The sequence below is a fragment of the Petromyzon marinus genome, chromosome 14 (genome assembly GCF_048934315.1).
Source record: "Petromyzon marinus isolate PM22_M1 ecotype Great Lakes invasive population chromosome 14, UKy_Petmar_22M1.pri1.0, whole genome shotgun sequence".
NCBI lineage: Eukaryota > Metazoa > Chordata > Hyperoartia > Petromyzontiformes > Petromyzontidae > Petromyzon > Petromyzon marinus.
The window spans coordinates 14567310-14594104 of NC_133680.1; the positions used below are offsets into that span (position 1 = coordinate 14567310).

Here is a 26795-nt window from a genome sequence, read left to right on the forward strand (position 1 = left end):
CCTTCCAAATTTCATTCTACTCTTAAAAATAACACCATCTGCGAGCTGCTGCTATTCGTCCAAGGTTCATCGCTCTTCATCCTTTCACAGAAAATACTTGTGCAAACTATGAATTCTACTTTTATTATTTCTGGGTGGTATTGAGCTTCATCCTGGCCCAAATGTAAAGAACTCGTATAATGCTGTAGATTTTTCTGGCAGAAAAGGTGTTGGTGTTCTACATCAGAGGGCTTGTGATTAAATTAAGTCAACTAAAACTAGAAGTGGCAAATCTTGACCCCGACATTTTTTGCCTAACAGAAACATTTCTCACTCCTGCCGTCAATGACTTGCAGATTACGATTGACAACTACAACCTTTTTCGGCTTGACCGATGATCTAAAGGAGGTGGAATTGCCATCTATGTTCGTAATACTATTGCATGTTCACCAGCTCACTCCTTGTTTAAAAAATGTTGCTTAGAAGGTTTGGCTCTCAGAATAACTCTCCCAAATAATCAATAGATATTGGTAGTGTGCTACTATAGACCACCTAGTGGGAAGGATGTTGAAGCTGCATCTGCACTGAGAGAGCTTTTTGGGGACCTCCATAAAGGTGAAATAGTTTTAGTGGGTGATCTAAATTGGAATTGGCTAAACCCGCCGGCCATGGCCACAAATTTTACAGATGAATTTAACCTGTTTCAATTAATAAATGCCCCCACAAGACCCAACCTAAAAAATCCGGGACAGTCAACTCTGCTTGACGTCCTATTGACAAATGTCCCTCACAATTTCGCACTGACTGGTGTTCTGGGAAATAACCTTAGTGATCACTCCTTCATTTTTGGGGTGAGATCATCAGCCAGACCCAAAGCCCCCCCTAAAATTGTAGAGAAGCACTCTTTGAGGCACTTCAGCACTCAGGCATTTACTAATGATGTGCTTCACTCGGATATTGACAAGGTCTGTGATATCCCCAACCTGAATATGGCTTGGGAGACTTTCAGGTACACGTTTCTCCAAATTCTTAACAAACATGCTCTGTTGGTTAGATTTAAAACTAAAGGCAACCGCCCACCATGGTATGATCCTTTGATTACAAAGCTCATGAAAACTAGGGACAAGGCTTGGGCATGTGCTCAGAAAAGTAATTTGGTAAATGACTGGCTAGAATACAGGATTTTAAGGAATAGATGCGTCAAAAAAATACGGCATGCAAAAAATGCCTACTTTTCCTCCACTCTCCTGGAATCACATGGAAATGCCAGGATTTTTTGGAAAACAATCAAATGTATCGAAAAGGCATCCAAAACAGGCAATCTGCCCGTTGAGCTTAACCGAAATGGGGAATATTTTTCAGATCCCCAAAAAATAGTTGACAATTTTAACCTAAATTTTTCTGAAGCTGGTAATCTTTTTGATAATGTATTGGGAGTCACCCCTGCTCATGCAAATTCCTACACCCCTGTCCAAACATTAAACGAATTTAGTTTCCAGCCAATCCACGAAAGTAATGTTCTGAAACAACTGTCCTACCTCAAAGAGTCCTCCTCTACCGGAGCAGATAGTTTTCCTGTCTTTGCTCTACTAACTGTTGGTCACCTAATATACAAACCTATAGCCCATATTTTCAACCTTTCCATCAAAGAAGCATCAGTTCCTCTCGAATGGAAACATTCCTATGACCGTCCACTTCACAAAGGGGGCCCTAAAGATGATCCCAATAACTACCGACCTATCTCAATGTTGTCCCCATTGCTGAAAATTTTTGAAAAACTATTGAACTACCAAATTAGCAGTTTCCTGTCCACCAACAATCTACTACATCTAAAACAATCTGGGTTCCAAAAAAAATACAGCACCACATCTGCTGCATTAGACTCTCTGAATCAAATTTACAGTATCCTTGATAATAAGCAGTACTGTGCCTATCTTTTTCTTAACCTGTCCAAAGCTATTGATACAGTAGACCACAACACCCTGCTTAGTAAACTAAGTTGCCTCGGTTTTTCCGAAAACACAGTAAAATGGTTAAAAAATTACCTCTTTTCTTGCACCCAAACTGTATTCACAGATGGTTGGAGGTCAAACAGTGGTAAGATAACAAAGGGGTTCCACAGGGTTCCATCCTCGGCCCCCTCTTGTTCTCTCTTTATGTCAATGACTCGGGCACTGACCTGGATCATTCCAGGGTAAATCTTTTTGCAGATGACACGATACTGATTACTGCTGGCCGCTCTCCAGATGACGTGATTGCTAAGCTCCAGGGTGATTTCAACAAACTACAACATCAGCTAGTTGATCTTAAACTAGTCCTGAATACCTCCAAAACCAAGGTGCTATGCTTCTCACCGGGACTAAAGCAAGAAATTATTTTTCCCCAATTACATTCCTTAAATAATTATCAAATAGAGCAAGTCAAGATCTATAAGTATCTTGGGGTCATCCTGGATCCAAAACTGAATTTTGAAGATCACATTGATTATATTGGTAAAAAGACAAAAATAAAAATTGGTTTTCTGTATCGACACAAGCACTGCTTCCCCCCTATGTTCCGTTTGGAATTGATAAAAGCTACCATACTGCCTCTACTTGATTACTGTGATATCGTGTATAAATCAGCCCCAAGCACTGCACTGAAGAAGCTTGATTCCATCTATCACTCGGCCTTAAGATTTGCATTGAACTGCCCATATAGGACTCACCACTGTGATCTCTACATTGGGTCAAACTTAACATCTCTTAATGTTCGACGGCTTGTGCACCAGATCTTATTTATTCACGATTACCTGCTGGATCTCCTCTCTGTTTCAAAGAACAAATTTGACCTCTGGTCTTCGCTCATTTACCAGCTTCACATTCCCTATTGCCGTACAAAAACCGGAGGAAGGGCCTTTGCTATTGATGCCCCCAGGGTCTGGAATGCTATTGCCAATAAACTGCAACTTAAATCACTACCTATGAGATCTTCACTCAAAACTGCTCTAGAGGAGTTGTACACCCCTAGCTGCCTCTGCTATTCAGTGGCCTAAAATAAAATGTTTCGCTCCGGATGAACCGCTGCAAAGTATTATCTGTATTTTGATTTAGTGTGCTGATTTTAAATGTGATACTCCGACTGATGCTCCTGTTGTTGTGGAGTGACTGATGTAGCCAGCTATGGCTTTAGGGTTTGGTGTTACATGTTATTTATGTAGTGTATTGTTAAAAATTCGGTCACAGTCCCTATGATCACTGTTACATTGCATTTATGGTTTTATTTTGGTGATTTCGAAAAGTTTTTTGGTTTTGCCATGTTTTTGTTTATTGTAGTACGGAGTTAGACTGATGGCCTTAATCTTAGTTGTCTTGTGGTTGTTGTTGTTTGACTTGCATCCCACTGGGATTTTTGCACACAGCATTGGTGTACGGTGCTATTTCAGGAATATGTTGATGTTTTTTTCTGGATTTTCTGTTTGCACAGTCACATAGTCACTTTAAGATGTTTTCTTGTTCATGTTTTTGTTTTTTGTTTGTTGCGGTTGCACCCGATTCAAGAGCCGAATGGCTCACAGGGCTATACCAAATAAATGGAACTATGGAAGTGCAGATATCTCTGGACCTTGATTTGGTCCAACTCCCTACACGTCCGTACATCTAAATAAAGAGCTCTGAAGATGCTTACCTTGTCTCGATGTGATGGAACTTTTCCACACTTTCATTTCGCCGATGCTGTTAAAGTAAATCTCGGTGCGGATAATGTTTTTAGCAGGCCAGATTGGGACACTGATCGTCACCAGCATTGTGCATGGACAGTAATTGAACCCAGGTCAATGTGCTATAACCATTGAGTCACTGTTTGCCACTAGCACAAGTGAGTTTTACAAATATGTGCCAACACATTGAAAGCATTTGGCTTTGCAGACCAACCATGTATGCAAGATGTGAACTCAATATATGATTCCTTACATTCATGTGCTCCAGATTACAGTAGATGTGTCTTTATATTATCTCACACACAACACTGTGTAAAGTCTAGCAATAATGTAATTGGCTGCATTTGCCAAATTAAAAAAAAATGACCTCAATTATGATCTCAGACAGCAATCATCGCCCCCGACTGTGAAACCATCGCAGATTATGTGCAACATGGCACCTTCGTGGTAGTATCTTGCTATAACAATGGCGTGCATACCAAATGTCCTGAATAAGTATGATTCATGTACAGGTTGTTAAACTGAATGGGTCATAATAGGAATTAACACGTAGGCTTTCGCAACCAATATTATTCATAATAAAGGTTTTTGAGTTAGATCGCGTTATTTATAAATGTGTCGTAACCCTCCACCACCCGACACGGCCAATCAGCTAAAAAGTGTCACGTTGACAAAAGACATAGTTCACTACTTTAGCCCACCATTGTGTTGAAGAATGAATCCACAACAGTGTTGAAGAGTGTATCCACAATAGTGGATTCACTCTTCAACACAATGGTGGGCTAAAGTAGTGAACTATTTGTCTTTTGTCAACGTGACACTTTTTTGCTGATTGGCCGTGTCGGGTGGTGGAGGGTTACGACACATTTATAAATAACGCGATCTAACCCAAAAACCTTTATTATGCATAATAGGAATGATACTCAGAGCCAAATCCGAACAAACAGCTGTATGTACAGATTTTGGAATTTCATAATGAATCTTGTTCTAAAAACCATTGTTGACCTCAAAAATATTTGTTATACATTCCTGTATATCAGATATGGGAATGGGACAGGTGATATAGCATAGTGGTCAGTGCACTACATGCACTGTAAACACAATGATAACTCGCGTTCAATTCCTCCTCGTGGCTAACATCGGTGGCGAGTGATGGGTGAACCGGTTCAACACTGACCTGCACTTCTAGATTTGAAGCTTTCGTGACTGCAAGGATCCATACTCTTTGGTTATATTCGGTAAAGTCATGTAGGTAAAAAAATAATAAAACAACACAAATCACGACGTTTCGGCCACAACACAAGTGGCCTTCATCAGGTGAATGGACCAGACTGTCTTGAGGACAGCGCTGGAGTGAACACAGCCAAGCTCAGACCGCGACCTTTAAGCTTGTGTGAGAGGAATTAAGGTGCCTTGACAAAGGAATTACCATAAAAATTAGCATTCAATTGGCGGACTTAGCATGGTGAACGGTGTAGAGGGGGTGAACAAGTGCAGACCGGCGAGGGGGGAGGGGGAGTTTACATATTGATGGTGTGAAAAGGGGAATTTAAGCAGCTGCGAAAGTTTGGGATACCACTACTTGAAAAAATATACTGTACCATTGAAAATTAGTTTAATGTTTGGTTCGATTTAAGTCAGGAATAACATCCTTCACGGAAGGGATCAGGTCACGGATTTTGTGTACTGTATTGAACCGGACCTGGATCTTGTGTTTGTTTAGAATTTTGGAAATCTTTTTAGTGACGCCTGCTATATATGGTAGTGTGATGGTTTTGACCGGAGTATCAAGTGGTTGTTTCTGTATGGAGGGAGAAACAGCTTGGCGGATGGTACGGTCAGAGTATCCATTCCTTTTGAGGGCCAGATGCGCATGTTTTAATTCACTGGTCAAGTGGTCAAGACTTACAGTACCCCGGAGTTTACAGATTGATCTGCACCTGTGTTGACTGCTATATCGGGGAGACGAAACGACATGTCTCTGACCGAATTCGCGAGCACAAATCAGATTTGAAACATGGCAGAACAAATTCTTCTGCCGTAGCTGATCACTGTTACAACGCTGTGGGTGATCACGATATAATTTTCTCTGATACCAAGGTTCTTTGCAAACCCACGGGTTTTTATCAGAGATTTGTTCACGAGGCAATTCAGATTTACAAACACAGACACAATTTAAACCGAGAAGATGGTTTCAAATTAAGCAACCATTGGAAAGATGTTCTAAATCGAACCAAACATTAAATTAATTTTCAATGGTACAGTATATTTTTTCAAGTAGTGGTATCCCAAACTTTCGCAGCTGCTTAAATTCCCCTTTTCACACCATCAATATGTAAACTCCCCCTCTCCCCCTCGCCGGTCTGCACATGTTCACCCCCTCTATACCGTTCACCATGCTAAGTCCGCCAATTGCATGCTAATTTTTATGCTAATTCCTTTGTCAAGGCACCTTAATTCCTCTCACACAAGCTTAAAGGTCGCGGTCTGAGGTTGGCTGTGTTTACTCCAGCGCTGTCCTCGAGACAGTCTGGTCCCTTCACCTGATGAAGGCCACTTGTGTTGTGGCCGAAACGTCGTGATTTTTGTTGTTTTATTATTTTTTTACTTACGTGATTTTACCGAATAGAATCAAAGAGTACTGACCTGCACTGACCAGTGGTGTGAAGTATGGTCAAAAGAACTCCCAGAACCGACAGTGTAGGGGGACCTTCATCCAGCAATTGATTGCCAATGGGGCTGTACATTGCCCTTGTTATTTGTTATACTGTATGCGCAGTAAATACACAGAGGTTTGGCCGAAATAAGTGGCTCTCAGGCGGGGGTATGCGTAGCGCTGGGGGTACGTGACAATGTCCCTGGTGGTAGGTGAGGTGATTTGTAAACGTGTGAAATGATATCATACATGAGAGTATTAGTGAATAATCATATATGAATCTACTAATATAAAATGACTACAATAACATTTTAAATCCATATGGTAACCCAGAACCATATAAAATACTTTTATAAACTCATTGATCGTAAATAATGTGGTTTCTAAGATCAACCAGCCAGCACGAACAAATTACGTCATGCATGCAGAGCGTCCGTTGATTCTTTTATTCACTTGCAGTTATTGGCTAGTTAGGGATTCCTCACAAAATGTACAATTGGTTTAAATATTAATGTTAATTATTCATACATTTATTTCTCAGAACCATGTTGAGTCAGGAAAGGTGGTACTCGGATGAAACAATTTAACATGGGCCTACAGTAGCCAAAATAGGTTGAACACCACTGGGCTAAATAATATGTATGAAGATGCGCTGTATACGTGTACATGTGTGAATGTTACAAGCACATGACTGATGTGCCACCATATGCCATGAGAACCGCTGTAATCATTACACGTGGCCACCATAACCACGACGGTGGACACAGTGGATAATTCTGCCATCGTTATGATATGACATATGCTATGGATGCCAAATTTTACTGAATAAGAATACAGGTTCACACCACTCCAGTTGCAGTATGCATCTATAAGGCTAAAGCAGTTTGGCAGGTGCTAGTACAGCTTGTAGTTACACAATGAAATCATGCTTAATATATGACATTACAGGATAGACTACGGACACGTTTATTATGTATATAATTAAAGCTTTCGTGACTACATAAATTACACATTGTTTTTTTCGGTAAAGTCACGTATGTAGAAATACAATCAAATTATATTAAAATAAATCACGACGTTTCGACCGCAACACAAGCGATCTTCAGGTGTAAAAAAACAAATAGCGAGGGAGCACATAGGGTGACATCAACACAACACATAGAGAGCGTTAAACTGCACGGAGGTAAATACAACAAGAAGATGAGAGACGAGAATTCAACAAACCTAAGAAAAAATTACATGATGCAAAACCAGTCGGCCAACAACACAGTTGGACACTTGCCTGGCGGACCACGAATTTCAGAAGACTGCTAAATTTCGTGTTCATCCTCTGGGTTGAACACACCAGCATAGACAGAGTGAACAAATACGAGGTACAAGGTAGCAGAAATACAGATACAGGGACACCAAGAGGCAAGAAGAGGAAAGACGGACAGAGAAGCAAGAAAAAGGGCCGGAGGGATGAACAGACAGAGGCTTAAATAAGCAGCAGAGGTGGGGGAGGGATGAACAGACAGAGGCTTAAATAAGCAGCAGAGGTGGGGGGAGGGGCCGAGGACAGCAAGGGGCGCAAGGGCGCGGGCGGAAACAGACGGAAGAATAGAGACAAACACAAACCACGGTAAACAAAAAACGAAGCACATTAAACAAAAGACGAAGCACATTGAAGCACTTCAAAGAACAGACAACACAGGGCAATAAGTTTAGGACAGAATTGTAAAGGTAACTTCCCCGTAGAAGTGGGTTAATATAGAATTAAAGCTTTCGTGACTGCATAAATTACTCATTGTTTTTTTTCGGTAAAGTAATTTTTGTTTAATGTGCTTCGTTTTTATTTTTTGTTTACCGTGGTTTGTGTTTGTCGTCTATACTCCGTCTGTTTCCGCCCACGCTCTTGCGCCCCTTGCTGTCCTCGGCCCCTCCCCCCACCTCTGCTGCTTATTTAAGCCTCTGTCTGTTCATCCCTCCGGCCCTTTTCTTGCTTCTCTGTCCGTCTTTCCTCTTCTTGCCTCTTGGTGTCTTTGTATTTCTGCTACCTTGTACCTCGTATTTGTTCACTCTGTCTATGCTGGTGTGTTCAACCCAGAGGATGAACACGAAATTTAGCAGTCTTCTGAAATTCGTGGTCCACCAGGCAAGTGTCTAACTGTGTTGTTGGCCGACTGGTTTTGCATCACTTAATTTTTTCTTAGGTTTGTTGAATTCTCGTCTCTCATCTTCTTGTTGTATTTACCTCCGTGCAGTTTAACGCTCTCTATGTGTTGCGTTGATGTCACCCTATGTGCTCCCTCGCTATTTGTTTTTTACACCTGATGAAGATCGCTTGTGTTGCGGTCGAAACGTCGTGATTGATTTTAATATAATTTTATTGCATTTCTACATACGTTTCTTATGGTCGGAGTGAATGTGATTGATTATGAATGAAAATGCATCATTTATAGACCAGCAGTAGCTATGCTAGTCTGTACTCGCACGTTGACATTGTGTCAAGTGATGTTGGATTTGGATTATGTCTATGTCTATTTTAATTGCTTAGGAACGCCTCACTAAGTCTCAAGGCTCTTTTTTTCCCGAGGCTCCTGCATTAATTAGGTACCTGACCAATACCAGTGATGAGTGTTTGGCATGTGACAGGAAACTGGAAAACCGACGGAGAAGTCCAAGCAGAAGTCATGGCGGTCACTGCATGGCGCGTTTTCACACACACTTCTGCAGCCATCTGGAACGCTGTTTCTACCGATATTAGGAAACCACTGGAGCTATGCACTTTCTAAAATAGATTGAAAACTCATTTGTTGGAACTGTCTATTGTGTTTAGTTTGTTGTCCTTCCCCCGCATCTCCGATTAGCATGGTGGGCTGCATACGGTGCGAAAGAAGTTAAACATACATTCATGACTGGGGCCGTCCATAAATGACCTCACACACCTAGGGGGGGGGGAGGGGGGTCAGACATTTGTGACGATGTGTGACGAGGGGGGGAGGTGGGGTTTGAGAAATGTGACGTCACATCAAAATGCGCAACTTTAAATAAATATAAACAATATAATTGTTATAACAACACTAATTTTGATTAATGCTCATTATTAACTATTTTATCATTTAAATTTACTAAGGTCACCTTGTATGTATTCCACGAAGGAGCATTGTGCTTCTCCATGAGAGAATGGAGAGGCATACATTTTGTAAAATTTTTGAATGATTGTTATTAAACATTTAGATTTTAATGATTCGACCAGGGCTTTTAATTCTGTGGAATGAAAATGTGATTGTTATAATTGTACTCTCCATTTTGCTTCGTTCTACTATACATTTCAAGTTATTTTATTTTATCAATTTATTATTTTATTCTCATTCTACGTGACTTTACCGAAAGAACCAAAGAAGATGAATCATTGCAGTCACGAAAGCTTTAAATCGAATTTTTTTTTATAGTTATTACTTTTAACATTTTATAATTATAAGAGAATTTCAATATAATATTCTGAACTTCTGCAATTTTAGATGAATATTTTCAAGTGAATTTCAGCTTTCCAAGGCCTCCTTTTTAATACGTGTTTTCTCGTACAACATCAGAGTGCAGCGCCACATTAAATACGCACTACAATGACAATAGTTTAAAGTGATTTGAAGCATGTTTTATTTTCAAAATGGAAATATGATTTGGGGGGGGGGGCAGAGCTTTGTGATGTCATATTTGAGGGGGGTCTGACTTTTTGTGACGCCGTGTGACGAGGGGGGGGTAAAAAATCGGCCAAAACCGCATGACGTCATTTATGGACGGTCCTTATGCACGTTTTTATTAAATTAAATATCATAACTTTAAACACCACTCGCACCATTCGTTTGTATTTATTAACCTCAACATGCGTATAATCGTCAGTGAAATTCCATTCTATTCTTGCATATGATAGGCAATATGGTCATAAGCTAAATCCTGGCCACGAGAGGGCTTCAGGAGAGAAGAGAGTTCATGCAGTTGTGGTGTTCCTCATTTGAACGAGCGCAGTCTACAGTGGTTTAATGTATGATCAATAGTCGGGATTTGAATTGGTGCCAGTGAAATAAATACACGTAATAACAGCACACATGAACGGACCTGAGAGAATGGCATTTCATTATATATGCCGCGATTTTCATTTTGCTTTTCGCTATCGCCGTTTGACACTGAATTCCCTCTCCGTGTCTCCTCCGGTCAATCCCTCGGCCTCTGTCCTGAGCCTTCCGCGAACTGCAACGATGACTCCCCCTCTCGAGCTCCCTCTCCTCATCTTCTATTGCCATCCTGCATCTAGAATGTTATATGGAAAACTACCGGAACCTTCTCATCCCTCTTCAAACCATCTCCATTGATCCCGGTCAACACTCTCCCCAGGGGCCATAACGCACGCGAGGGGTTGATACCAAATAGTCCGTGCAAGATTCAATCCCGTGAATGGACTAAATCTATCTGCGGACCGCATCCGTTGTGTAGCAGCACCCACAGAACACACGCCTATAACAACTGGTATGCACTGATGATCACGCATCCAACCAAGCATTAAACCGGCTTGAACCGTCTTGAGTTCTGAGATCTCAAGGAGATTGGGTGCAGTCAGGGCACTTTAGTCACAGGTCACCGTTCACTTGCATACTTTTTGTACCAGCACGTGAGCTCCCACGTATTTTGCTATTTATTAAATACTTTATTTCATACATCACAAACTGCAAAAAAATGTGTCTCGTTCGGTAAAGCTGCAGAGTGCTTCTGTGTGGAATTGATGGGATAAGCATTTAGTTACTGGTTTAAGCACGCGAGCACCTCGGCACCATACTCCCAGTAAACATGCCGATGTTGTTAGGTTCCTGGGTTCCGAAATTAACTCCTGTTTATGTTCGTTTAAAAAAAGATTATTAAAAAAAGAATACACGTTTGATGCATAACCTTGCATTTGTGTTGTGTTTAAATCGTAGAAGGAATGTTTTTTTTTTTAAACAAATACCACCTCGCCATGCACGGTGACTAATCTTTAGTTTTCCAGTGGCATCATTCTCTCTTGAGTGATAGCGTGAAGGCCCGTAATGTACACTTGGTGACTGGTCGGACTACCGTGCAATCTCCGGTGCTATTTTTATCTCCGCACGTAGCTAGATTTCTTATTCTCTATTCCGCTGGCATGAATTCCTGTTGCAGAGAACAGTTCCGAGTATGAACACGGACAAACAGCGACGACAACAGCAGCAGCCAGCACTTGCTACCAAGTGGCGGTGCCGTCACCATGGCGCTTGTGCCAGGCTAGGTGCAGCCAACAACGACAAAACAAAGATCTCCCCTTTAACCTTTAACAGACTGTTGAGGCAGGAGCTGTTAGCGGGCACCTGCGGCCAACACCACACCCGACCCGCATTTGTCTCTCTCATGGCGACATTTACACACTCTGCCAGGTGCTATTTCGAGGCTGAGTCGACCTAGGGGAGGCCCAGCACCGGTTCAGATAATCTTCACTGGTTTTGGCTGTGATCGGGAATCGAACTCGGGTCGCTGGGGTTCGTAGCGCGGCGTGCTGACCGCTGCACTACCGCTCCCAACATGCTACAATGAGGGAAATAAGTATTTGATCCCCTGCTGATTTTGTACGTTTGCCCACTGACAAAGAAATGATCAGTCTATAATTTAATGGTAGGTTTATTTGAACAGTGAGAGACAGAATAACAACAAGAAAATCCAGAAAAACGCATGTAAAAATGTTATAAATTGATTTGCATTTTAATGAGAGAAATAAGTATTTGACCCCCTCTCAATCAGAAAGATTTCTGGCTCCCAGGTGTCTTTTATACAGGTAACGAGTTGAGATTAAGAGCACACTCTTAAAGGGAGTGCTCCTAATCTCAGCTTGTTACCTGTATAAAAGACACCTGTCCACAGAAGCAATCAATCAGTCAAGGCACCTTGATTCCTCTCACACAGCTTAAAGGTCGCGGTCTGAGCTTAGCTGTGTTCACTCCAGCGCTGTCCTCGAGACAGTCTGTTCCCTTCACCTGATGAAGGCCGCTTGTGTTGTGGCCGAAACGTGATTTTTGTTTTATTTTTTACCTACGTGACTTTACCGAATAGAACCAAAGAGTATGGATCCTTGCAGTCACGAAAGCTTCAAATCTAGAATTGATAGCCTCTACGGGGAGGGTTTTCACCTACCTGTTAGAGCTTTTAACAGACGAGACAAGAAGTCACAGCTCATCGAGACGCTAACCTTCCTCAAAAGATGCCGCGACCACAAGGTAATACCCATCGCCTTCACACTCACTTCTGCTGCTGTGTCCTCACCGAATTCTAAACAAATTCTGTTTAAGGCCAGCCTCTTTTTAATCTCAGAGAGGATAAGACTACTCCGTTTTGAACTCGATACTTTAGACAGGACTCTCCTACAAGCTCATTTAACGTTAACACAAAAAATGTCACCTGATTGGAACCACGTAGACAACATGACGGCTTCTGCCGATTCACTTTCAATCAAATGCAAAGCTAACCTAATTGCTAAATTCAACCACCTATCAAAGAAAAACCCGGTTCCACAGATCACAAAACTAGACGTTAACAAAATTGTTATCAATCAGCGTAGCACCTCGATTTCGGACAATCTGAAAACAGTATCGGCTAAAGGACTAAATTTCGCTGTCACCCCAAAACATTTACCGATAGATGATATCATTTCTCAGGTCGATGTAGCCCTCAAAGGTATAGGACACATCCAAGCAGACGTCGCGAGAGCTGAAATAGCTACTATTCTTAAAAATGCTAAGAAACCCGTTAGCAACATCAGCAAAGATGAACGCTCTGAACTCGCGAAATTAAAAGAGAGACATGATATAGTCATTCCTCTCAGCCGACAAGGGCAATGCCACTGTAATTATGGATAAAAACTCATACAACAATAAAATTCAGGACCTACTCAATGATGGTCGTTACTCAATTAAAAATGACCCTACTAATAGCTTAACTATAAAAACTAACAAGATCACAGATTCGACCTCCCTAATCGAACCAACTAAACGTCCCTCCCTAAAACCTGCAAGACCCCCTAGATTCTATAGTCTTCCAAAGATTCATAAAGAAGGCACCCCACTACGACCCATCGTATCCACGATCAACTCCCCTACCTATAAGCTAGCACGTCTGTCGGATACCTTGCTACCTTTCACTGGCAAAACCTCCTCAGCAGTATTTAACTCAGCCCAATTGGTTTCTATGGTCAAAGACGTACTGTCCCCTGACGATATCCTTATCAGCTTCGATGTGGTCTCCTTGTTCACCAAGGTCCCGGTACCTGATACCATTGAAATAATTAAAAATTTGGTACAACATGGACTAAACCCCGAGGTACCTACGCTGGTCAGGCACTGCCTCACCAACACCTACTTTACTTGGAATGGTTCCTTCTACAAGCAAAATGAGGGTACTCCCATGGGTTCCCCCTTGTCATCAGTGATAGCCAATGTTTTCATGGAGAAATTTGAATCAGAAGCCATCCAGACTTCCACCCTCAGACCTTCCCTGTGGAAGAGATATGTGGATGACACTTTCGTCATTTGGCCACATGGCCTCCCAGCTCTGAACCTTTTCCTACACCACATCAATTCCAGACATCCCGCCATCAAATTCACCATGGAAGTGGAGATTGATGGCAAGCTACCATTCTTGGATGTTCTGTTTGAGAGGAGACCTGATGGCTCATTGGGGCATTCTGTCTACAGGAAACCCACCCACACAGATTCCTACTTGAAACCTGATTCCCTCCACCACCCAGCTCAAAAGAATTATCTCATCAAATCTTTATACCATAGGGCTCATTGCATTTCGGACCAACACCACTTGACCAGTGAATTAAAACATGTACACCTGGCCCTCAAAAGGAATGGATACTCTGACCGTACCATCCGCCAAGCTGTCTCTCCCTCCATACAGAAACAACCACTTGATACTCCGGTCAAAACCATCACACTACCATATATAGCAGGCGTCACTAAAAAGATTTCCAAAATTCTAAACAAACACAAGATCCAGGTCCGGTTCAATACAGTACACAATATTCGTGATCTGATCCCATCTGTGAAGGATGTCATTCCTGACTTACAGTACCCCGGGGTTTACAAATTGAGTTGTACCTGCGGTGATTGCTATATCGGGGAGACGAAGCGACATGTCTCTGACCGAATTCGCGAGCACAAATCAGATTTGAAACACGGCAGAACAAATTCTTCTGCCGTAGCTGATCACTGTTACAACGCTGTGGGTGATCAGGATATAATTTTCTCCGATACCAAGGTTCTTTGTAAACCCACGGGTTTTTATGAGAGATTTGTTCACGAGGCAATTCAGATTTACAAACAGACACAATTTCAACCGAGAAGATGGTTTCAAATTAAGCAACCATTGGAAAGATGTTCTAAATCGAACCAAACATTAAACTAATTTTCAATGGTACAGTATATTTTTTCAAGTAGTGGTACCCCAAACTTTCGTGCTTCCCTTTTCTTCCCTTTCACACCTCCCCCCCCTCGCCAACCTGCATATGTTCACCTTTCATCATGCTAAGTCCGCCAATTAAATGCTAATTTTTTATGCTAATTCCTTTGTCAAGGCACCTTGATTCCTTTCACAGCTTAAAGGTCGCGGTCTGAGCTTAGCTGTGTTCACTCCAGCGCTGTCCTCGAGACAGTCTGTTCCTTTTCGATTTAAAGCTTTCGTGACTGCAAGGATTCATATTCTTTGGTTCTTTCGGTAAAGTCACGTAGAATGAGAATAAAATAATAAAATAACTATAAAATTCTCACGACGTTTTGGCCACAACGCAAGCGGCCGTCTTCAGGTGAAAGGCACAGACCTGTCGGGACGACATAGCTTCAATGAACGATGTTAAGCTTCGTAGCGACTTTTAAGCTGGTTGGGAGAATCGAGGCACCTTGACAAAGGGGTTTACATATCAAATAGCTGAGGGATTAGCTTGTGACTGGTCACAGAAATGGCTATGTTAAAGTCAAACCTACACATCCACAGAGGCAACTAGTAATTTATCATTGAAATAGCTAAGGGATTAGCTTGTGACTGGTCACAGAAATAGATGTTAAAGTAAAGGCCTACACATCCACAGAGCTTCAATGAACGCTGTTAAGATTCGTAGCGACTTTAAGCTGGTTGGGAGAAGTGAGGCCCTTGACAAAAGGGGGTTTGCATATCAAATAGCTGAGGGGTAAGCTTGTGACTGGTCACGGAAATGGCTATATTAAAGTCAAAAGCTACACATCCACAGAGGCAACTAGTATTTTAGCATTGAAATAGCTAAGGGATTAGCTTGTGACTGGTCACAGAACCACGGACAGCTACGAGCCTCGTTCAGACGGACGAGTCCATCCATGGTCGGAGCAGAGGAGGAAGGAGGGGAGAAACAGCTGCAAGGCGCTGTTATACTCCATGTTATAAACTATACCATTAACTGTGGTGTGAGAGGTATTAAGAGTCAGTGCCAGCGAAAGAGCTGCGGTCTGAAGGTCCTCGTAAAATTCAATTAATTAAAAACCGAAATGGTTTAAAACATCTTTCCAATGGTTACTAAGCCAGAATCCATCTTCTCGGTTGAAATTGTCACTGTGTTTGTATATGTGGATGGCCTCATGAACGAATCTCTCATGGTAGCCGGTTGGTTTGCAAAGAACCTCTTGTCTTGGAGAAGTCAATGGCATGTGAGCCCACTGAATTATAACAGTGATCTGCCACGGCAGAGGAGTTCGTTCTACCGTGTTTCAAGTCTGCTTTATGTTCGCGGATGCGGTCCGAGATATGTCGTTTGGTTTCTCCAATGTAGCTACTACCACAGAGGCACTTTACTTTATAAACGCCCGGGTACTGTATGTCTGGAACAGCATCTTTTACAGATGGAACCAGATCACGGATTTTATGTACTGTGTTGATTCGGACCTGGATCTTGTGTTTATTCAGGATTTTGGAGATATTTTTTGTGACCCCTGCAATGTAGGGTAGGGTGATGGTTTTGAGTGGCTCCACAAGAGGATCCTTCTTCCTGACTGGAGTGATGGCTTTGCGTATTGTGTAGTCGGAGTAACCATTAGCTCTGAGAGCCTGGTGTACGTGCTTGAGTTCACTGGTAATGTGTTCCTGGTCGGAAATGCATTGGGCTCTATGGTATAGAGTCTTGATGAGGGAGTTCTTCTGGGATGGATGGTGTTGGGAATCCGGTTTCAAGTAAGCATCTGTATGGGTAGCTTTCCTGTAGACAGAGTGGCTCATTGAACCATCAGGTCTCCTTTTAATTAAGACATCCAAAAAGGATACTTTGCCATCTTTTTCGACCTCCATGGTAAATCTGATGGCTGGGTGTATGGAATTGATGTGGTCGCGGAATTGGTCTAGAGCAGGCTGGCCATGTGGCCAGATGACAAAAGTGTCATCCACGTATCTCTTCCATAAGGTCGGGCGTAGAGTGGCAGTTTGGATGGCGTCAGTTTCGAATTTTTCCATGAATTCGTTGGCTACAACCGGAGATAGGGGGGATCCCATTGGGGTGCCCTCAGTGTGTTTGTAGAAAGTTCCATTCCAGGTGAAGTATGTGTTGGTTCAGCAATGTCTCACCACGGGGGGGTGGGGGGGGGTACATCAGTGTGCAGTCCTTGATGAACCAGGTCTTCAATGATAGCGATGGTGTCAGGTACCGGAACTTTGGTGAACAAGGACACCACATCAAAACTGACAAGCAGGTCGTCTGGGGACAGGGAAATGCCTTTGATTGTCGATACCAAGTGAGTGGAATTTAGTACCGCAGAGGTGGTTTTTCCAGTGAAAGGTCGTAGTATATCAGCAAGAAAACTTGCCAGTTTATAGGTGGGGGAGTTGAAAGTAGAGACGATGGGACTAAGGGGTGTATCTTCTTTGTGTATCTTTCATTGAAGCTCTGTCGTCCCGACAGGTCTGTCCCTTTCACCTGAAGACAGCCGCTTGCGTTGTGGCCGAAACGTCGTGAGAATTGTATTGTGTTATTTTATTATTTTATTCTCATTCTACGTGACTTTACCGAAAGAACCAAAGAAGACAAGACTGTCTTCCCTTCACCTGATGAAGGCCGCTTGTGTTGTGGCCGAAATGTCGTGATTTTTGTTGTTTTATTTTTTACCTACGTGACTTTACCGAATAGAACCAAAGAGTATGGATCCTTGCAGTCACGAAAGCTTCAAATCTAGAATCAATCAGATTCCAAACTCTCCACCATGGCCAAGACCAAAGAGCTCTCCAAGGATGTCAGGGACAAGCTTGTAGACCTACATAAGGCTGCAATGAGCTACAAGACCATTGCCAAGCAGCTTGGTGAGAAGGTGACAACAGTTGGTGCGATTATTCGCAAATGGAAGAAACACAAAAGAACTGTCCATCTCCCTTGGCCTGGGGCTCCATGCAAGATCTCACCTCGTGGAGTTGCAATGATCATGAGAACGGTGAGGAATCACCCCAGAACTGCATGGGAGGATCTTGTCAATGATCTCAAGGCAGCTGAGACCATCGTCACCAAGAAAACAATTGGTAAACACTACACCGTGAAGGACTGAAATCCTGCAGCACCCACAAGGTCCCCCTGCTCAAGAAAGCACATATACATGCCCGTCTGAAGTTTGCCAATGAACATCTGAATGATTCAGAGGACAACTGGGTGAAAGTGTTGTGGTCAGATGAGACCAAAATGGAGCTCTTTGGCATCAACTCAACTCGCCGTGTTTGGAGGAGGAGGAATGCTGCCTATGACCCAAAGAACACCATCCCCACCGTCAAACATGGAGGTGGAAACATTATGCTTTGGGGGTGTTTTTCTGCTAAGGGTACAGGACAACTTCACCGCATCAAAGGGACGATGGACGAGGCCATGTACCGTCAAATCTTGGGTGAGAACCTCCTTCCCTCAGCCAGGGCATTGAAAATGGGTCGTGGATGGGTATTCCAGCATGACAATGACCCAAAAGACACGGCCAAGGCAACATAGGAGTGGCTCAAAAAGAAGCATATTAAGGTTCTGGAGTGGCCTAGCCAGTCTCCAGACCTTAATCCCATAGACAATCTGTGGAGGGAGCTGAAGGTTCGAGTTGCCAAACGTCAGCCTCGAAACCTTAATGACTTGGAGAAGATCTGCAAAGAGGAGTGAGACAAAATCCCTCCTGAGATGTGTGCAAACCTGGTGGCTAACTACAAGAAACGTCTAACCTCTGTGATTGCCAAGAAGGGTTTTGCCACCAAGTACTAAGTCATGTTTTGCAGAGGAGTCAAATACTTATTTCCCTCATTAAAATGCAAATCAATTTATAACATTTTTGACATGCGTTTTTTGGATTTTTTTGTTGTTATTCTGTCTCTCACAGTTCAAATAAGCATACCATTACAATTATAGACTGATCATTTCTTTTTCAGTGGGTAAACGTACAAAATCAGCAGGGGATCAAATATTTTTTTCCTCACTGTAGGTGCAGCCAACCTAAACATACCTATAGTACCTGTCAACCCTTTATTAGTGCCTACCTTATTACAGACCAATTCATACCTTATTGGTCACCCCGTGCCTTTATAAATCTCAACGTTCACCGTACAAAATCCAATCACAAAGGAGAAACACAAAGACATGGACATTTCTTTTTTACCAGTTTTGAACCGGCTGTACGCCATATGGACCTGAAAACTCAATTCCTCTATGCAAGGATACGGGTAAAACGTATGGGTTGACAGGTCGTATGTGGGAGGGCGGCCGTTATACCGAGTGTATGAATTGACCCCGCGCTGTGCAAGTGTGGTGGGGGGGTCACAAGTGCAGCAGAGCTCCACCACTCGTGCCACAAGCACACCGTGAAGGCGACGTTCTAAACGTCGGTGTGAGGGCGGGGTGGCTATATTCCAAATTGTGTTTTTTATTATTTATTTGGAAAACAAAAAAATATATTGAAAACATTGGACCTAGACACGAAGTTATAATTTTCCCGACAAAAGGAATGTGTTGTGGATTGATCCAAGTGGATTTCCGTGGCAGGGAATATCGTGACGCATCACACACACTGCACTAATTTGCTACAAAGTGGCATCAGATCTTGTCACAGAGACACGTTAAATTGCATTCTGTAATTGCCCTGATTTATTTAAAAGGTTGTAACAAAAAACATACAAAACCCTTAAATATTCAATACAAAACTCTTTCCTCGTGCATGTGTGATGATCTCAAAGTCAGGGTTGAGATGTTCTCAATACAGCACACCTTGGCAGATGCCATAAATGTACCGTCAGCCCTTCGCGTCCATGTTGCAGCCAGCACCCATCCTCCTCGGGTCTGACCTTATCACTGCCTCAGCAACCCAACGTATGTTGTTTGGCGCCAAGCTAAATGACCATGACATCTTCTGGTGGTGACGTTCACATTTTAGACTAGGTATATACCATCATCAGCAGGAGCACACGGGTAAGACGGAAAAGTTGAAGTTGATGGACCCAGAAGAGACGCTGAGAGAGAGAGGGAGAAATGCCCGAGACTCGGGGTTAAGTGAGACGTGGGGTAAAGGAAGTGGAGAATTGTGTGGCAAAGTTGAAAACCAGTGAGACAGGCAGACTAGAGGCCAGCATGGTCAGAGAAGAGAGAGAGCATGGAGCGGGCGGGAAGACAAAGATGATGAAGGTAGCGGACGATAATTTAGAGACGAAGATTATTATCCATGGGGTTGTTTTGGCGGTTAAATGGAATAAACTGATGGGACAACATCGCGGATAATATGATCCACAATTCGTTCCCCACATCACTACGGACGAGTTCTCCTGAATGAACCATTCAGCCTACGTGTCTGCAGCTTCGTCACAGTATTCATCCGTGTGCCAGCTCCCCAACGTCAATTGCATTGACGTTGGGGCAGCATCCGCTGGGCTGTGCCACAGCCCGAATGCACCATTTAAACATTACCGCATTTAGGGTGCGGTGCGAGAGACAACAGCATGTGCAGGCTTCATAAGTTAAAAATAAAAGAACAATTTACGTGCACATGATACTCGTAAACAATTCTAACTTGGTCACAACACTATATCAATGCATTTTAACCAGCTGAGAGCCCAGCGGGATTGACTTACAGTATTTAAAACGTGAAATGGAGGCCTGTTGCATCGGGACATTAACTCAAGTTATATACAGTATATAACAATAACCCCCCTTGTCATTCCACTGCTGGATGAAGGCTTTTCACATCGTGCCAGTCCAGGTTGCGGGGAGGAACGGCACCACGATCGCCACTCGGGTTCCTCGTGGTGGCCACGAGCTGTGCCCCACTACTTGCACAGCAGAGGCACGCACGCCACCCGCCTTTTCGTGCACAGGGCGCTGTAACGTGGAGTGGATGCTTGCATTCACTCCCGTGATTTCATCTAGATATTCTTGGATAATGGAATTTCCATTGAACTACCCCTCACTGCAAATAACAAACAGGAGTTGTAAGGAATGCTGTGCATACAGTCCAGATGAGATATTTGGATCAATGAAACTTCTCTTACCAGCAGCCCCCCCCCCCCCCCCCAATTATGTACAGTTCTGGAGTTGATGTTTATTAAATATCAAAGGGTTGTGTCGAGCTGTTCACAACCAAATGCATCACGCGGACACCCACAATGTCAGTCATTTGCGTTGACCCTTGTTGGGGATGAGAACAAACCCTAACCCTCTGCTAGACTGCTGTCAGAGCGGCCACGCTTTATTACTGGGATGTGGGCCGCCCAAAAAAAGTTAATGGAGGGCAAGGGCCGGAGAACTGGGCCAGAATGCCACGTGGTGTTGGCCCCTGAATTCAAGAGCGGCAAAAACAGGCCCTGTTGTGAGACCTTTTTGCATGAGGTTAGGGGAACGTTGCCTCATTCACCCCCTCCAGCCCACTGTCTGGGGGACCGGGATTGATTGGCACTGCTCTTGTGGACAGAGACCAGCAGGGAATGCTGGGTGAGGCATTTTCCAACTGTAATATGAGACAGCCGGTTATCCCCATGTGCGAAGGCTAACCGAGCAATTCTTGTTTTCGTACATTTTACCTTCACTTTATGCGTTTGTAATCTTTACTCACAGATGACAAATGAAAACGCCTACGTTGCGAAGTCGTGTGCCAAAGTGATGCCTTGTCTAAAATAGCATCGAGGTGGTACTCGTCTCCCGTTTAAAGCCCTGAGGCTGTGGTGGAAGATTCCACGTTCCTATGGCAGGGGCGTCTATCTATTGGACAATCAATTTCGACTTCCTCACAAAGTAGACCTATTCAGCGTGGGCTAAATAAATTCGAGGGCATCCGCAATGGTGGAATCGTAGCAATGCCAGCAATGCCGTGTTAATGGAAACAAGCCTAGCAAATCGACAGTGATCCCTGGGGTATGAGTGCCACTTACATAGCGACTCCTCACGTGTGTGTGGGCAAGGCGTGCTTGCTGCATTCCTCAATGCACTGCACTCTAAATTTAACAGCCTGGACTATCTATCCGGCACTGTGCATTCACAATTAATACAATCATCTGAACATTCAGTTGTTTTAAAGTTCGGCCTAACTTGCACCTCCGATTAGCACAGTTGGCTATGTACGGTGCAAAAGAAGGTCAACATACCTACATGCATAACCCAATTGTAATCACAGCACTATCTCTTTATAATGCGAAGCGTGTGCACTACATCGATACGATATCGGGCACACGAAAAACTTACATTCGCTTGACAAACAAAACACGTGTTTTTTTTAAATTGGTAACAGGGACATCGATTTCTCATTCTTATACATTTTTGTGTATACACTATGTTGAAGTTATTTCGCACCGTGCATTGCCAACCGTGCTCACCGGAGGTGCGGGGGAAGGACAACAAACTAAACGCAAAAATAACGTCACATGAATATAAATAACACAGTTATTAAGCAGATGATTCGCCTCTTCCCATAGCTGTCCCTCCAGATAATTTTTTAAAAGTAATTTGTACACATCCAATCAGCCACACGGCCTTCTGGAAATGCATTAATTCAGCAGCACTGGTTCAATGCAAACAAACTCTGGACCGGTTTCGACATTCATTGTCTCGTCAGAAAAATCATGATCACATTCATAAATCATGCCAATATGCAAATGCAGAAACAGCTTTCTCAGCGACTGCGCGGTCAAGACAAAGCTCTGCCTGACGTTGTGTCAGACTATCAGCCAGGGTGTACACTGGTGCGTTTGTTCAGTGTCCTAATGAGAACCAAGCCGTGGTAACTCATCTGCGCGTAAACAAGGCACAGGCAGTTACAGTACGCCGCAACTAACTACACGCAGCTCTGGCCGTGTCAGTGCATTGCTCGGATGTGTACCCTGCAGTGTCTGACGCGGATTTGAAGCTCGTGTAATGGGACACAAGACTTTCAAATAACCATCAAACGTGCCGCCATATATTACCACTGACGGCGATGCTCGGATGTATTAAAGGTATGGGCGTATTGTCATAGTTACAGCTTGTCACTCGGGTGCTGTAATGGTGCACTTGCTTGTACATTTTAAGTGTAATTTTCTTCCATAAAACATCAAACTCATGCCAGACGGCCCTGGGGATAACACAGCCTCGGCAGATGAGAGCCGCATTATTGGGTCACCTCCTCCTTTATTCAACTCTACCCTGTTGCGTTCGAGCCTTTAGTCCGTCCATATCCATCAGGGATGTGTGTCGGGCAAGCCAAGAGCCCAAACCGGGTCCAGATCGCAACAACACTATTAGGCTCCTGACCCAGACATCTGTGTGAAGTCCATAAGAACATTTAGGGTGATGCGGAGGTGACTCAAATTATTTGTTTCTTAACGATACAGATGAGCCGAGCCTGGTTACTAAAATTCTGTCTTCCAAAACACTGTTCACCCAGAGGGCAGGGGGATGCAGAGAGCGGTTATTTTTTATGTATGCAGCATCGCTTTCGTTGCCCTCCACTTGAAAAAATAACTCGTGCGAAAATATGAGGAGACCTCAAGGGCATTGCTCATAGCACACTTCCTGTCCATAGTTAGAATGGGTCAGAGAAGGTTTGAATGAAGCACCTTGTGGAGGTACAACAGGTTCAGTTTTACCAAATACATGCATGAAATAGAATTTCCTTTTGACGTTATCTGTTTTCTCTCAAGTATTTACGTAATTGTGGAAGTCTATATGTGGGTTTGTTCTGTTTGAAAGAACATTTATCTTTGGATTTTATATTTAACATGTTACAGTGGGGTCCAATTAAACTGACATTAATAAAAGCTGGAGCTAGATATCATAAGCATTTGCGTGTATAACTACGCGTGTCCCACAGAACAATGACGCATCAGCAGGAGAACTTTATTTTGCAGAAAGCAACGTTTCCTCCCAGATTTTTTAAAACTTTTTATATTAATTTCCCTGACCTAACGCATTCTCTTCAAATTCGTGACAATCCTATAGAATATCTTGCATTTTTTTTGCAATAATTTAAAACATGAGACCCTTTTGCATTTAAAGTTTTAATATGAAGCAAGTGAGCCAGTATCGCATTCATTTCATTATTATTGACCTAGACTTAAAACAATCCTCATCTGCCCAGCACAGGAGTCACACGGCAAAACACCCAACACAGGCACCCACCGACATGTAGACACTCACATGCTTTTGATCTCGGGCAGCACTTGCTTGTGGAGTGCCACGGAGAAACCAAAGAGGCTACCTTCGTCTCCTTCTTTGATGATCGGATGATCCGTGTCAAGGTTGAAAGCATGGCAATTGATGAAACAGTCCATGAAAAGAACGGTGGTCAATCGAAGATAAAGCAGCTTCATTCCGAGCGGACTCTGCTGCTGCTGCTTGCTCTATGTGTGTGTGTGTACAAGAGCGGTTTATTTTAAGCAAAGCCAAACAGTTTATTTTAGATTATGCTGTATTTGAGTGTGTGTGTGTTGTGTGTAATTGGCACTTGCTGACGTGCTATGCGCTCATGAATATGTAGCTCTGCAGGAATGGGAATTCACTTGTGGAAAACCACACCTCCTGCTTCCACTCAACGGCCACTCGCGGCTCTAGAATAACCAAATGCAGTGCAATTTTCACGACACGTCTGTTTGTCAAACCAAATAAGCCTCAACCGTGGGCTCCCCAAATTTGTCCTCGTACTTTCATCGGTGCCTTGGAGCGCTGACGACGGACCACTGTACGCTGACATATCGCACTCGTCACTCTAAAAGTAGGTGAAGTTATCGGCCACTGCTCCAACCTTCTTCAAGGTCAAAACACGGTCCATATCAGTGGACATTAAATACATGCCCTCCCAGCCAGAGCACACACCCTGTGAGTGGATGCCCACCCATGCAGTGCATGGAGCAGGGTGCTGGAGCCAAGCCTGGCATGAAGCGCTGACTTCAGCCGCTATGCAGCAGGGAAGGCAACGACCCCCGTTGCTTTTAGGTTTGTGTGAGGTTAATTTTACCACCGTTACCAGCGGCGATTCGATGAATTGCGCTGATACAGGGCCACGATTCGATCCCGTGATTTAATAATAGCGTATGCCCGTGGCCATTCGTGACTGCAATGGTCATGTGAACTGCACGAACACAATAGGAATAAAAATACATATTTTCGCACGTGATTCGCTTCATACTCTTTGGTTCTTTCGGTAAAGTCACGTAGGTATAAAATGAAATAAATCACGACGTTTCGATCGCAGTCGTCCTCAGGCGGAAAAATATAATCCAGCAATGTAACTGCTGAACCAGTGAGAGAGCAGCTACAACAAGGAGGTTATACTGTATATGTGGCGATGGGCAAGCAAATGGGGTCTGAGCTGGAAAGGAATTCCATCCACGGACGCAATCACCTCAGTTGTGTTTGCTTGCCCATCGCCACATATATAAGGTCTTGTTGTAACTGCTCTCTCTCTGGTTCAGCAGTTCCACTGCTGGATTCTATTTTTTCCGCCTGAGGACGACCGCTTGTGTTACGATTGAAACATCGTGATTTATTTTATTTTATTTCTAACTACGTGACTTTACCGAAAGAACCAAATAGTATGGATTCCTGCAGTCACGAAAGCTTCAAATCAAGATTCGCTTCATGTTTTATTAACTTAGGAATTTGTATTCATCGATTTGATTTTGTTTAATTATTCCGCCCCTAATCGCGATTCCAGTCAATTGAGTGTAAGGCACATATATATGTGTGGTGGAGGTCAGTTGGCAGGCTGCCCATGTTAAAGAATCCTTCACCCATGTTGAGGACTCGGTGTAGCAAACTGACTGTTTCGTGATATGCATGCTGTGTTCAACCACTACACTGTAGACCTAAACAACACAAAGACCAAGATCCCCCTCATACTGTAGCCTTAACAGACTTTTGGGGCAAGTACTGTAAGCGAACACCTATGAAGGCACGGTGCACGAGGGGTGGGTGGCTAGCACCATGTCCGGCCACCTTTGTCTCCCCAGTGACGATATTTGCACACCGCACCAGGTACTCATTTGAGGCTGAGTCGACCTCAGGGAGGCCCATGACCGTTTCAGATAGTCGTCACTGGTATGGCCCTGAGCAGGAATCAAACTTGGGTCACCCAGATCGTAATGAAGTACGCTAACAGCCACAATTTATTTTGAACTGCTTTTAGTGTTTAGTTTGTTGTCCCTTCGCTGCACCTCCGAGTAGTGACTTATCTATGGTGCGAAAGAAGTTCAACATAGACAACCGTTCCCCACAAAACGAACCACTCACTCACCCACCCACACTTGGCCACCACACTGCATGTAAACACACTTACTTTTCTGCCTTTTCCCCTGTACTCCTCCACTATGGAGTTCCATCCCATCGCCTCTGTTCCCATGATCTTATTACCTGCCTCAGCCCAAGGAAGACGTGAACTCTTGTCATCACTCCAGTGGTTCTCAACCTTATTTGGCGACTGTACCCCCCTTGTTTAATTTTGTTTCAACCGAGTACCCCCTTTCCTGACCCATCGCGGTTCTGAGAACACAATGTATGAATAATTCATATCAATATTATTTTATCTTCTTGGTTATTTCGGTAAAGTCACGTAGAAGGGAAATAATAAAGTAATTATTATTTTATTATTTCCCTTCTACGTGACTTTACCGAAATAACCAAGAAGATGAATCCCTGCAGTCACGAAAGCTTTAAATCGAAATATTATTTTAACCAATTGTCCGTATTGTGAGGTATCCTAACTGGCTAGTCACTACAAGCAAACACAAAAAAAATTAACGGATGTTCTGCATGCGTGACGTATTTTGTTCGCGTTCACTGGGTACTCTTCGAAACCACATTGTTTACTATTAATGAGTTTAGAAAGGTATTTTATATTCTATGTTACCATATGAATTTACACTTTATCATAGTTATTTTATATTGGCAGATTCATACGTAATTATTCACCAATGACTCTCATGTATAATATAAATTCACAT

At 43.2% G+C, this 26795-nt stretch overlaps 1 protein-coding gene across 1 annotated transcript in view; it reads right to left on the minus strand.

Annotated features, from left to right (window-relative positions):
* LOC116942283 (integrin alpha-6-like) overlaps positions 1-24632 on the minus strand; it is a 72072-nt gene extending 47440 nt beyond the window's left edge. Inside the window, exon 1 of the mRNA XM_032953989.2 lies at positions 23995-24632. Coding sequence (XP_032809880.2) covers positions 23995-24167 — 173 coding nt within the window. The 5' untranslated portion in view covers positions 24168-24632. The remainder of the gene's footprint in view (positions 1-23994) is intronic.
* Between the last annotated feature and the right edge of the window lie 2163 nt (positions 24633-26795).